Genomic DNA, 14,822 nt, shown 5'->3' with positions numbered 1-14,822 from the left:
CTGGAAAATAGCTCATTCCACTAAGCTCTAGTTTAGAGATATTTTGACATGACTGTAGGTGGGAGAGATGGACTAAAGCAAGTATCTGAAGAGGGCAAATTGCTTCTAATAAGAGGAGACAAAACAAAATCCTTTCCCAGCTTCAGGCGTAGTTTTGGAGGCCTTAAGGACTTTCAAGCAGAGATGTCACCCAGGCAAAAATCCAAGCAACAGGTTCCCAGATTGCTTGATCTTTACATAACCTCATAACAAAATCTGCTGAGTGCAGAATCGAATGCTACCATAAGAAGAGGCTTCAAACAGCAAGACTGACTACACTGTTGTCTCAACTTGTGGCCCTGTGGTGAATGAGTGCTGAGTAACTCCCACCAGCTCCAAGGCAGATAAGCAGAGCATCTTGCAGAAAGGTTCAGTACCTTGTAGCATCAGAACTGAAGCTGGCCAGAGTGGTAAAACAGCAGATCAGAGACAAAGTTTACAACAGAGCCCTGAGCTCAAAATGTCAGCAATGTCAGATCAGTTGTCAGCAAGTCATAAGGGAAACAGAATACACTGGATTTTTTTTTTTCATTTTATTTGAGAATTAAAATTTGGGATTAGAAATACACTGGTACTTTTAATACATACTTATTGCTTCCAAGTAGAGCTTGTACTCAATTGCAAAATATTTAATAGTACTTATATGATCTGATTTTATTTTAGGAGTTGTTAATTGCTATCCAGAAGAGGAAGAAGCTAATGACAGGAATAAGTTGAATGAAAACTGATTTACTGGAGTATAGATTGAGATTAAAAAAAATCTTTCTGGTGTAATTTTAAGGGGAACTTACAGATATATACACAGTAAAATAATATGCATTTCCATCCCCCCAGTATTTTGTCTTCTGATCTGCATGTTTGCCATTTTGCAAATGTATTTTTATAGTTTTTATTCTAGTTGGCTAAAGAAGATACCTTTTCATATTTTCAGTTTAAGTTAAGAGGGGGAACTTTTAACAGGTTGTTCTATATTCTGATAGTAAAAAATACTTTTATATCCTAGGTGCAATATTTATCTTAATAAATCTGCAAATGCTTCCACAGGATTATTTCTGTGTTAAAATGTTTCAAACACAACATTAAGATTTGTCATTTTTCTTTCAGATACTGATGAATACAGACCACCTGTTTGGAAATCTTACTGTAAGTATCTCAATGGATTTTTTTTTCCCCCAAGTCGGAGCTGAAAAAGTTTCAGTTGGGTGCTTTAAAAGACTATTTTTTCTTTTCATCAGAATGTGAGTTTAAGAAGCATCAATGTGTTCATTACTGTTTAGAGATAGGTACAGTCATTGATCCTCAAGGACAAGTGAATGCAGATTATTTGGAGGGGTAGATTCTCGGCACCTTACTAACGTCAGTGGTCCCACTCTTGTGTGGGTCTGGCTTATATTGGTTTGGCAGCCCAGACTGGAGCTTCCATAAACTCCATTTGTGCCTTGAAGTTGGTATCGCCTGCAAACTTTTAGGGCTCCTGTGCTCTAGTACCTTGCATCACTAGAGTTGAGATTTGAGCTGTTTAAACCTCAAAATAGTTTTCCTCCAGAATTTGCTGATGTAGTAAAATGAGAGCATTTGTTTGGCCTGGTGTGACAAATCACAAACAGGTTTTTGAAGCCCTGACTAGAAAAGCCTGGTTTCCTACCAGTCTGCCTGCCTGGGCTCTGCAGCTCTTTGATGTGAGTGCCCTAGCTCAGAGGAAGTGGGAGAATCTTTACAATCGGAGATTTTGGGTTGGTCTTAAAGGCTTGGTGAAGACAAGGGTTAGAAAGAGAGTAACTGTAAGAAAGCAGATTAAACTGTTTTTGTCAGCTAAAGTGTGTGTATATAGTAGAATTATGTGAGCACTGGAAAAACAGGTTTTCTGTCACCTAGACCAGTGTTCCGTTAATAGCTCAGAAAGGTCAGTTGTTTCTGTTCTGTCCCTGCCATTGTCAACCTGATGCATTCAAAAATCACAGTTAGGCCTTAAAACTCATAAATCAGCCTTGTTGTTTGGGTTTGGTTTCCAGTTTTTGAGTTGTTAAAAGTCATCATGAGTTACATAGTCAAGATCTTCTATGCAATATGAGCATTAGATGACTTTTGTAAATGAGAACATGTAAGAAATTTCAAAGAGCTTAGGCTGTAAGTACATAGTCAGATTTTGTGAAATTTGTAGTAAAAATTATGGCAGAACTGCATATGCCTTAACAGTCCAGGAATGCCAGGGTCTCTTAAAATACAATTGTGTTAACTGAAGAAAACAGAAAGGCAATAAGTCTAAAAAAAAGAAGGCTGAAGAATTTTAATTTGTCAATCTTCAATCTTTTCTTTAGATGGATGACTTTGAACTGTTTTTAATAATTGCCAACATATGCAGTTGCTATCGTGTAGTTGTGATGGCTGGGACATTAGTCTGTTTATGAATCTGGTGGCAAAGCCTGTCTGTGTCTTTTGAATCATCATTTACTGTGCCAGTAGTTTGTCATATGCCAAGTCAGACACTTAAAGAATTTGCACACAAAATTATTTCAACAAGTTTTTTGTTTTTTTTCTTGCAGCAGAGGGCTAAAAGATAAAACTGAGACACTTAGCTCCTTGGTATTAAACATCATTAGTTGTGATTGCAATACTTGTTACCGAGGTCTGTGTATTTTGCTCCTGGTTGTAGGCAATAACAGTGAATCACAGCTCTGTACCTTCTGTGAACTCAGGGAACACTGCCTCTTTGTTCAGTGTATTCCATGCCATAATCTATAACGGGGGGGTTCAACCTCTCTAATACCAAATCTTCATTGGCAGCTGACCAGGAGCTGAAGGCTTGGGTGCGTTCAAATGTATGTGGACCCACTTCACCGTCATGGTTTGCCATGGTGAACCTTCCTATGGTTCAGAAGTAAGCGCAGAGTCATGGAGTTTGATTATATTTCTGTCTCATGATCGATGAAAAGGAATGTCTTGTTTGACTTTCTTGGCAATAAATACAGCAAGGAAACTGGTGTTGAACAGTTTGAATTGCATACATCAATTAGAGGAGGAGGAATAGGCATCCTGTTTTGTAACTTAACTAGTCTATCTGCTGTGCTTCTGACTGGAAGAGGAGAAAGGTACTGCCTTTGGAGAAGAGGCATTTCCTTCCAGAATATCTTTTCAGCCTGGCTTGAAGTAAGGTGGGAAACAGTTCTCAGTTTTTAGCCAATTTCTATGGAGCATGCTGATTGTGACTCTCCACTGCTCTTCTGTGAAATTCAGAGAAGTCTGTATTTGCCCTGTGATTTTTTTTTTTAATTTGTTTTTCCTTTGAACTTAACTCTACAGTTCTCAGAATTAGGTATGGACAAGGCCCAGTGCCATCAAATATGACTTTTGCAGTGGAATCTGGGGAATCTTGTGCTGGCAAAATAAATCTGTGGTCATGCTATGCTTGAAATGAAAATTACTGTTTTATATACTACTGTGCTGTTCTTCATAATTTGCAAAAATCATAGACCTTGGTGTTAGTAATGATTTGAAACATAATTTAATTTTGAAAGATTACAATTCCAAATGTCCATTTTATCAGTTCTAGAGTACTGTTCAAATACTAACTTAGTGTTGACAGCCTCATTTTGAAGGTGACTTGCCAAACCAAACTCTTCTTGGGATAGAAGTTGAAAGTCGCTCCTTTGGTATTTTATTAGAAAGTCTGTACATTAGTATCATTAAATTTACAACTGGCTCCTAATATTTATGCTGGCTTGATGACACTTTTTTAAAAAAAAAAAAAAAGGGGGGGGAGGTGAGGGAAGATATTAGTAGGTGCATGTCATAATTTGGTCCTTCACTGTTTTGCTTTACTACTCAACTTCTCATGTCTTCAGATCTGCAAATGCAAAGGTATTTTTCTCTTTGTTCAGAAGGGTCATCTCTGAGCAGTGGCAAAAGCAGAGAGTTTGATTCTGCAAAGTTCTGAATGATTCTTGTAAAGTCTTGATGTATTTCAGGGGACTGAGTATGTGCCCAGCGTAGTAGGGTGGGACTCCATCTGCTTACTGAAGAAAGTCTGACAGCAGCCAATTTAATTTGCATTTATCATGATTCCTTTTCTGATCTACTTGATGGAAACTTGACTGGTCTCACCTAGTTACTCCCTAGTACTTGATCAATTAATTGTAAAGATAATAATCCCATTTTGGCTAGCAACATTCTTTCTTCTCACCACTTGTAAGTAATTTTTGAGACCTTGATATATGTATCTGTGTGTGAAATGTTGCAGAAAGTCATCTTTATTTAAATAGCAATATTTAATGTTAAAATGCCTAACTTATACAATGATGCTGTATTAACCAGAATTTAACTTCTGCCTTCTCCCAGTGTATCAGTTGCAACAAGAAGCTCCCCATCCTAGAAGGATAACCTGCACTCGTGAGGTGAGTATTATAAAGGTTCAGTTTCAGAGGGTCCAGGACTTCCAAGTCGGTACTTAATGGTGTCCAACCCAAACAGTGGCTCCTTGGGACACTTGATGCTGTGATTAGAGTAAGTAGTCTTGGGGGCACTGGTACCTCGAAACCCATTTGATTTAAAGATAGAATTAAAGAGCATTTTGAATATGATGTCTATACCTGAGAATCATTTACTGCTTTTTGATTCTTAGATACAAATCTAAGATCTGTTGGTTTGGGTTTTTTTTTTTAATTTCCTAATTTTACATGGAAACATGCCTTTTCTCCTCCTTTTTGGGTCAGAAATTCACATAAGCTGGAGCAGAGCTGTACAGGGGGACTATGCACCTGTTTGTACACACCTCACAGAGGGAGGACTGAAACTTCCCCTGGTGCTGTTATTTGAGTTGTAATACTTAAGACTCATTAATACTAGTAGCTAAGCTATGCAAAGCGACAGATTTTAAGGATCCAGGCAGTAACAACAGGATCCCATTGATATTCAGTGATACAGGAGCACCTGCTCGTCAGGTCAGTTATCGAGGCAGGCCCCAGATTACTATTGTGCCCTGAGCTGCCGTCCAGCAGAGCAGTACCTCTCCAGAGCTGTGGTGCTGGAGGGTTTAACTGATACCAAACATACATGCCAGCAAGATTTTACTCATAACTGCATCTCTCTTTCAGCTTCAGTTAGGAACCTGGGAAGCATTAATTTCAATTTCAAAAATGCTGAAATGTTAGGCTAGACTTGTTAAGCAGTATTACAAAACACAGCTCTTACTGAAATAACCACTGAAAGTTATCACATTGCTGCAATAAAACTTAAGCATTTTTATCATGTGCTGAGGGAAAGGAAATTAATCTTTGAAATATGTTAGTCACTTTGATGCAGTATTAAATACAGAGGGACATAGCACTGTCAGGAGCATTAATAGCTTACAGTCTAGATCACAAGGAGGATTACTTTACAGAATTAAACAGGCATTTCTCTGTCGTCTTTTCAAATGCCCGATTGTGATTCCGTGAAGTAGTCTGTCAATTTTTAAGATAAAAAGTAGAGATTTAACAGAAGTGAAATATTAGATTTAGTGGAAGCACTTTTGTTTTCCTTTGTTAATTTCATAGATTTGTATTTTTATAAAAGGTATAGCTATAGCTGATTGCACTTAAGCAAGACATAGCTATAGGAGAGAACAATACATCAGTTTTACAAGAAACATTGTAGCAAAAAGTTTCATTTTAACCAGTGTTTCTATTGTTGATGAGGGTACAAGGTAGTTGTGCAGATATCTTATGTACATCAAATAAGGGAGGATGGAGATTTGAAGGCGAGATCTATAGAAGATAAGATCTGAGCTGTGGAAAGAATGGGAGATTTTCCAGTTTTGTGTTCCCATTGCAACATTATTATGAAGGTTCTCTTCTAATTTGTGTGTCCCCTGTGGCAGGGTTTTTCATTACATTAATACACAAAATATCTGAAGTCTTGTAGGAGCTTAGTCTTATAATACAGGATTGTACAGAGTTCTCACCTGGATAGGGTGAAGTATTTTACTCCCTGCCTCCAATGGATTGTGCTTATCGTTGTTAAGTGCTGTTGAATAGTTGGTTTTTCCCTTCCTCTCCTCAAAAGTATTTCACTGGTGGAAGAAGTGTTAGTATGTGTGTTGGTATATGTATATATGTATATTGTAAAATGTATGAGGGATTTTTGTAGCCTTCTGACACTGTTCATTGAGGTGCTGACACTATGCCTGTACAATCACTGTAGTCTTTTATTTGCTGAGTCTTATTTCAGAGCCCTGCTATGATTTCCTCATGTAATGACAGACTTTCTTGTAGCGTTTGCTTATAAAGGTGCCTGGCTGTTGTGGTGATGAGCGACAATAATTCAGTTTCTTCAGTTGGATGCTTTGAGAGCCTTAGTTGTGAATGTTTTAATTCTTACAGAATTAGAACCTTCATTTTTATATATACATTTTGGTTTCTTTAAAAAAAAAGCAACCACCAAGCAAACAAAAGAATTCCCAATAATAGAAATGTAAGGAGTCGGAAAGTACCAGCACAGTTAAGGAAATCTTACAGCAGGTAATGTAACAATTGTAATTGTTTTGCATGTTGACTGAACAATGACTACGTACCCTGTAGTCAGGGAGAAACTGTAAATTGATAAAGGGCTACAGTATATTCAATAAGATCTGTTGGCATTATAACCCGTGGTGGTTTGACTGCAGAGAAGTGCTTTGGGGTCTTTTTGCCCAAGGTGATAAGAAGTCACAAGCAAATTTTCTACTAAGTTCTCCTTCATAGTATTTCCTAGAATACTATTAGCCTATCCAGTCAAATAAGCAGAGATATAAATGTGTATACAGTATCTGAAAATTAAAAATGTCTCTTGCATGTGGAGTGCTGGAAATCCTTCAGCTATTGATCAGATCTGGATTGCCTTCTCTTTAGAATCAAACAAGAGACCTACTCTTGCCAGCCAAATATAAAAGCATCTGTGTAAAACTTCCTCAGATACGAATCACACTGACCACTGTAATTTTCTCATCCTTGTTATCACTGAATTTTAATGCTGTTAATTATGAAATTTTATTAGCTGTTACACACGTGGCAAATTGAAATGTTGGACTGTTTTAGGGAAGAAAATTTGCTGTGGGTGAGTGGTGTCCTGCAGGAACAAATCATCCAAGTACTTTGGAGAGTTTCTGAGTCTCCTGCATCCCTACACAGAAAGATCCTCCTGGTGTAACTCTGTGAACACGTAGTCTGTTCGAGTCAGTGGGGGATTGGCGAAAGTACCACAAGCAGTCAAAACACTCTGCTAAGTTCTGTTGTCACTGAAGAAAGAAATGCAACACATTAGTGTCTATAATATATTTCTATGAATTTATTCAAAACAAGATTATAACATATGACAAACTTTACGTAAGTGTAAAACTTTCCCTGTGCCAGAGGAAACAAAAAAGGAGACATTCTGTGTTTCAGAATAGCTTCATCCCAGCCCCTGAACTGCAGAGTAAACCTGTCTCTGCACCACAAACATTGTTGTTGAAACTGAGAAATAAGATCTGCACATTTTAGAAACCAGAGATAATTGAACTAAATAAAATAGAGCTATGAAAGAATCAGTCAGTTGCAGGTATGTAACTGCAGAACAGAACATGTTAAATACACATTTTCTCATTAAAGAGTCCACTTACCAAAAAAAGCTCTTTGAAGCTTATTTTTACCTAATAAAGGAAAAAATGAAAGAATACATTATCAGTGTGTATCTTCCTACTTCTGCATTAATTTGTTATAATACAGATAAGTGTTTTTCATTATAAATATTGAGCAATTTATGCAGCTGAGCCATATTTGAAGTGAAAATATATTCAGCAAGCAGTAATGTGCTTAACCTTTCTCTCTGGTCTCAGCCTCTTCTGCTAGTGTTGAGCTTTGTGATCTGCTCTTTCTCAGCTGGGTTTCTATTAGCCATGTGTGAGTCAGTGGGGAGCAGAATCTTTTCCTAAGTGGTTGAATTATTCAGCTGTATAAGCAAATTCATAAATATTAGGAAGAGGATTTTGGTCCAGAGAACATCAGAGAGGTCAGTGGGAGGGAGCAACGTGTAACTTGGTATGGTATTAGCATGTAAATTGCTCCTCTTGCCTTATTGTATCCCACTTGTTGACATAAGCAAGAGTGATGATTAGGGGAAAAAGCACTTGTTAAAGAATAATTGGAAATCACACTGCAAAAAAACCCAACCTCTGTTTTAAGGTGCAAAGGCACGTGTTGTACAGTGCTGATACTGAGAGGTGTATCAACAGAATGACCTACTTAACACAAAATGCTTCTCAAACAGAGAATTTGAGTTTCTGCTCTGTTACACCAATCTCATATCAGAGCAACACACAGTGGAGTTACACTGAGGTAAAAAAAGCATTGCGTTCATTTGGGATTTTTTTATTGTGAAGGTGCAGGAGAACCAAGGCTTTTAACACTCTATATGTTCACTTGTAAAGTTGATGTTTCCATACTGGAATTTGTATTTGTTGTGCGTGTAATCTTTTCTATACACACATGTGCCTGTGCTCATGCAGGCATATTTAGGGCATCCTTGACTGCTATATGAAGGCACTCCATGATGAATTTTAAATAACTACGTATGAAAAAATATCAAATAGACAAATGATGGAGATAATTAAAATCACTGGCCTTTTCCATCCTAATATGAGGCTTCATCCTAATTCAGTGCTAGTAGTTAACAAGCCAGTTAAACGCATCTCTATGTAGTCTTGTGAAAATGGCCTCTGTGAGTAGTCAAGAAACAGCATAGACTGGGCATATATAATGCACATCCTTGTTAGAGCTGTTCTCAAAGATGGCTTTATCTGTATGATATTCACCCAGAATGACTTCCCAACTTTCATGGTAACTAAGCTCTTTTCCAAAGGAGTGGCTCCTATAAGGCACTTGCTGCGTCTGCCCCGTTTATCTGTTCATAAACTTGGTTTCATTGGCTTCACCCTCAGTTTGAAAAAAATCAGGAACAAAACAATGGTGGATATCTCGTTGACCTTTGTATTTCTTGCAGGTATCCTAGTGACACCTGAATCTTTCCTGTGGCCTCTGCATCACTGCTATACAAATAGGACATTGAAAACAAATATCTCACAATTTTTAAAACTGTGCCAAACACAGTCTAAACAAACAGCAATAGGAAATTTTTCCCATAAATAAGGAGTCCTGAGAAGTCAAAAGACTTAGGATTCAGCTGATCTTTGCTGGATACAGAGAAATGAAGTAGTTAAGGCTACCTTTACTCATGCTCAGGGATACTTCGGTCCAAAAATAACTGCCAGTTCAGAAAGATACTCTGCAGAGGATAATTACACTGTATTTTCATCTAACAGCTTTAGTTAAAATTGTCATTTTCTTGCTACTGCTTTGATTTTATTTTAAAATGTATTTCCTTTCCTAGGTAGGTTTTAGTTCCAGTCCAGATGGATATTTTGGTTTTGTCTCCTTAACTTAAGGCTCACTGAGTGTGAAAGTTAGGGTAATGAAGCTTCTAAACTGAACTGTTTTGGCTTTCAGTGCTCACACACAACTGGAGGATGCGTGGGTGCCTGCAACTGTAATTTGTAGAAATACAGTCTGGCAGGAACTTTGAAAGTCCAGACAGAGACAAAAGACCAAGAAAGCTGCATGTTGCTTCTAGCTCTGGTGCAGCTAAGGATACCTAAAGTAAGAGCAAATGCTACACTGCCTTTTATGCCTAAATTGCTATGAGTAAAGTTGGTGTCATGATAGTTGCAGAAGCATTATAGAAAGCTGGAGAACAGTGTTTACTGTCTTACATGGTAAATTTGGCTTACAGGTAATCTGTGTGTTTTGGTAAGTTCACATGGACAGCACTAAGTGCGTATGTGGCCTTGCTAATTCTGAGAGAATTAGAAGGCCCCTGCTGAGTTCTGATGGAGTTGCTTTAGAGTCTAAATGTATGCAGTCAATCTAGATGTCAGAAAAAACCCTAATATTATCACAGATTTTGAAAGTTATAAAAAAACCCAAACCACCAAAAACCAGGTGATAAAACTCGGTGAATTTGGGTTCCAGTTGCACTGAGTCTTATACAAGCCAACAGTGTTACACATCAGTATTTATACTGAACTTTTTGCAAGTTGGCAAAACTGATCAGTAGAGACTTAGTGTTAACAGAAGCGGTTATTTTCCTCTCTAACTCATCACCCACCAAAATGAACTGCAAACCCAGCTACAATGCCTGGAGGTCCAGTAGAGCTTTTGTCTGATGCTTTGCTCCAGTCATCTGCCAGTCACATTTTCAAATGTTTTTCACACAGAGTATAATATTATAATTTGTCTTAGGATTTGCAAGTACTCTGAAGATGTCCTGTCACATTACTAATCCATTTCTGAAATTGAATGCTTTTGCCTATATAAATTTTCCAGTTCTGTCATATAAATTTACTGTATTCACTGAGATAAATATAAGATCTCAATAGACAGACAGAAAAAGTCTTATTCATGACAGGATTCTTTTTTTAACAACTGCCTGAGACTGGTGTTTTGTCTTGAGGGTTTTAGTTAGGAATTGTTGCAAGTTTCTATAATAACAACAATAAAATGTTTTCATTTCTCCATTCATGTTGCTATCTTCCTATTGAAGAAATAGCCTACATTTACCAAAAAATATGTAACACTTTTTTTCCGTTTTGAAATGATCCAGTCTCTTCAGGCCCTTTGAAAGCAGTTATCTCACTGGTCAACTTTTGTTTGCTGTTTTGTAGGAAAAGGAAATCTTTTAGAACATTATAAATCTTTTCAGTGATGGAATGATTTTTTCAAACTGATGAACCATCACAATAGCTTTTTATTTTCTGGGAATGTAGAAGTTTTTATTAGACTGTATACCAGGATGTACTTTTGTTGCTTTTGGACATCTGAAATCTTTATTTATACTCCACTGAGATAACTGGAGGGAATTACTAATTTTAATAGGCTTTTTTTTTTAAAAAGATGGGAAAAAGAAACTGAAGTGGCAGTTCACTGTGAATACTTTGTGGTTTATTACAGCTGGATCACTTTATAGTCTTGTAGTTTGGTTGTATAATGTTTAATTGGGGGGATCACGATGGTTACAGGCTCTTTCGTAAGGACAGGCAGGGTAGAAGAGGTGGAGGAGTTGCACTCTACATTAAGGAAAACCTTGAATGTATCAAAGTCAACTACGGTGATTGCAACTGCTCTATCGGATGCCTCTGGGTTAAAGTCAAAGGGGTCATCTCCAAGCAGGACCTCACAGTGAGTACCTGCTATCGACCTCCTAACCACGATGATGAAGCCGATGAAGCGATACTTGGGGCACTAAAGCAAGTTTCTGGCCAAAAGAACCTGTTCCTGATGGGTGACTTCAACTACCCAGACATCTGCTGGAAGAACAGTACGGCAGCTCACATGTCATCCACCAAGTTCCTGGAATGCATAGAGGACTGCTTCCTGATACAAATGTTAGATGTGCCAACCAGGAAGGAGGCGCTGCTGGACTTGCTAGTCACAAACCGAGAAAGCCTGCTTTGTAATCTCTCCATTAGTGATAGCCTTGGCTGCAGTGACCACAGCATTGTAGAGTTCGGGATCCTGCTGAGTGTGTTGAAGGTCAGCTCTAAGACAAGGATTCTGGATTTTAGAAGAGCAAACTTCAGCTTGCTCAGGGCTCAACTGGGAGGGATTCGATGGGAAGCTTCCATGGAAGATAAAGGAGCTAGTGAGTGCTGGGAGTTCTTCAAGAACTCTCTCTTGGAAGCACAAAACCAGTTTATCCCCTACAAAGGAAAGGGAAGTAAGTGGAGGAAGAGGCCCCCTTGGCTCAACCACAAACTCCTGAGTCTATTGAAATACGAAAGAGTAGCATACCAGAGATGGAGAAGTGGAGGATTATCCGTTGAGAGCTACAAGGGCATTGCCAGAGCATGCAGAGATGCGGTTAGAAAAACAAAGGCCCAGCTTGAATTGAAACTGGCCGTAGATGTCAGAAATAACAAGAAAGGTTTCTTCAGGTATGTCAACCACAAGCAGAAAAAGAAGGAAAACATAGGCCCACTGTTAAACAGAAGAGGAGGGTCAGCCACCAAGGATGCTGAAAAGGCAGAGGTCCTCAACACCTTCTTCACCTCTGTCTTTACCAACACGACTGGGTCCCAGGCTTTGGGAACAAAATTCCAGGTTGATCCAAACACCGACCCACCATCAGTGAAGGAAGAGTTAGTATATGAATTACTACAGGAGCTTGACCCCCACAAATCAATGGGCCCTGACGCCATCCACCCGAGGGTGTTGAGAGAGCTGGCTGACATCATTGCAAGGCCACTCTCCATAATTTTCGAGAAGTTGTGGAGAGCGGGGGATGTCCCAGAGGAGTAGAGGAAGGCAAATGTAACCCCTATCTACAAGAAAAGCTTGAGGGAGGATCCGGGTAACTATAGGCCCATCAGCCTTACTTCAATCCCAGGGAAAGTTATGGAACGAATCCTCCTGGGGGCCATCACAAGTCAAATGAAGCACGTGATTGGGAAAAGCCAACATGGCTCCACTAAAGGCAGATTGTGCTTGACAAACCTGGTGGCCTTCTATGACAAAGTGACTTGCCTGGTTCACATGTGGTGGGCAGTGGACGTTGTCTACCTGGACTTCTCCAAGGCCTTTGATACAGTCCCCCACAGTCTCCTCCTGGAGAAATTGATGTGTTATGGCCTAGACAAGTGGTCTGCGCAGTGGGTGGGGAACTGGCTGACAGGCCGCACCCAAAGGATGGTGGCAAATAACTCTTTCTCAAACTGGTAACCTGTCACAAGTGAAGTCCCCCAGGGATCAATATTGGGCCCAATGTTATTCAATATCTTTATAAGTGATCTGGATAACAGGATCAAGTGTAGCCTGATGAAGCTTGCAGATGACACCAAGTTGAGTGGGGAAGTAGACACTCCAGAAGGGAGAGCTGCTCTGCAGGGAGATCTGGATAGGCTGGAAGAGTGGGCCAGCAAGAACCTTATCAAGTTCAACAAGGACAAGTGTAAGGTCTTGCACCTGGGAAAACATAATCCAGGAGTGCAGTACAGACTGGGATCCACCTGGCTGGAGAGCAGCTCTGTGGAAAGGGACCTGGGGGTCCTGGTGGACAGAAAGCTCAACATGAGCGAACAGTGTGCTGCTGCGGCCAAGAAGGCCAACAGGATGCTGGGTTACATCAAAAAGGGCATCGCCAGCAGAGATAAAGAAGTCATTATCCCACTCTACTCAGTGCTTGTCAGGCCACACCTGGAGTACTGTGTAGAGTTCTGGTCCCCGCTATACAAAAAAGATGTGGACAGGCTGGAAGGGGTGCAGAGAAGGGCCACCAAGATGATCAGAGGACTGGGAAGCCTGCCATACGAGGATAGGCTGGGAGAGCTGGGTTTGTTCAGCCTTGAGAAAAGGAGGCTCAGAGGGGATCTCATCACCATGTACCAGTACTTAAGGGGCAGCTGCAAAGAAGATGGAGACTCTCTTTTTACACGGAGTCCCATGGAGAGGACAAGGGGGAAGGGACACAAATTGCTCTTGGGGACATTCCGATTGGACATGAGAGGGAAATTTTTCACAGTGAGGACAGTCAAGCACTGGAATAATCTCCCCAGGGAAGTGATTGACTCAGCCACATTGGACACCTTCAAGAGTCGTCTGGACAGGGCACTGGGCCATCTTGTCTAGACTGTGCTTTTCCTAGAAAGGTTGGACTAGATGATCCCTGAGGTCCCTTCCAACCTGTGATTCTGTGATTTTACTGTGAGTTTCCTCCTTTAAATTTAGCAAGGAGAGATAACCAGGTGATTTAGATTGTGAGCTGATTTCAGGGAGGTCTGCAGTTCCTCACTTGTCTGTAAACTTCCTGGGCAATTGCAGCTGAGTTACTTTGTCTGAAACACCAGGCAAATTATATTCTGACACCTCTGCATGTTGTGGGCCTTTAGACTGCATGGTCTCTATAGAGCACAGATGGACTTGCGTTACACAGCGTACCTGTTGTTGAGGGCTTTTACGTGATAACACAGCACACACTGTTTAGCAAAGCCAAGGAGTGCAGGACTTAGGCACTTGCTAATAATCATTTAATCTACAACTTGAACTTGCTCTGAGGGGTTATGGTAGTGGCTTAATTTCTCACAGAGGTGGCACCAATGGCTTTATAACTTGTAAATTTAAGAGTCTTATAGATGCTTCACTGATTAGTGTGCTTAAGAACATAGCAGACTTACACCTATGAAATGAATCTTTTGTTTCCTCTTTTTGTACAAGCAATACTTAAGGCCATCAGTTTCTATTAGCAGAGTCCTGAGGATGACATGATCCAAGCAGCTAATACTTTCTCATTCTGTTTTAAGCCACTCATAAGTGCAGTGTTTCCCAAAGGTCTATCTTTGGTTTCCCTGTATTCCACCCACAGGGAAAATCCTGGGATAGTAGTTTATTTTTGTCTGTACTTTCACATTATATCCCTTTCTGTTTTTAACACTGTTTTATGGACAATATGCTTACTGTATGGGTTCACTTGTTATGAAACATTACAGTTTCTGTTGTTTCTTCTAGGTAGAGAACAGACCCAAATATTATGGAAGAGAGTAAGTAACATATACCTCTGAAAGTGGTTTATCTGGACATGTTGGTTGATAATAGTTACAGAAAATGTTGCAAGCGTTTGCTCTGGGCCCTTTGTTTCTTCTGTGTGTTTTACAGCAGCATGTCTTGCTCGCCATCAGATTATTACTGCAGTACTATCACTTTTGTCTGCCTAAAATTATAACTGCATTTTCTGATGGATATGGATAT

The 14,822-nt window shown here is 39.6% G+C and overlaps 1 protein-coding gene across 6 annotated transcripts in view; it reads left to right on the top strand.

Annotated features, from left to right (window-relative positions):
* The window catches only part of CHN1 (chimerin 1), a 106,921-nt gene that overhangs the window by 21,822 nt on the left and 70,277 nt on the right, over nt 1-14,822 (top strand). For 5 of the 6 annotated variants that reach the window (XM_064451646.1, XM_064451642.1, XM_064451644.1 and 2 more), the window contains exons 3-5: nt 1,144-1,182; nt 4,375-4,430; nt 14,583-14,614. In XM_064451646.1, the coding sequence (XP_064307716.1) occupies nt 1,144-1,182; nt 4,375-4,430; nt 14,583-14,614 (127 nt within the window). Of the gene's footprint in view, nt 1-1,143; nt 1,183-4,374; nt 4,431-14,582; nt 14,615-14,822 lie in introns of those variants that run through there. The other variant, XM_064451647.1, reaches the window with a different exon arrangement.

The sequence above is a fragment of the Phalacrocorax carbo genome, chromosome 5 (assembly GCF_963921805.1).
Source record: "Phalacrocorax carbo chromosome 5, bPhaCar2.1, whole genome shotgun sequence".
NCBI lineage: Eukaryota > Metazoa > Chordata > Aves > Suliformes > Phalacrocoracidae > Phalacrocorax > Phalacrocorax carbo.
This window is presented reverse-complemented; position numbering and strand designations above follow the sequence as displayed.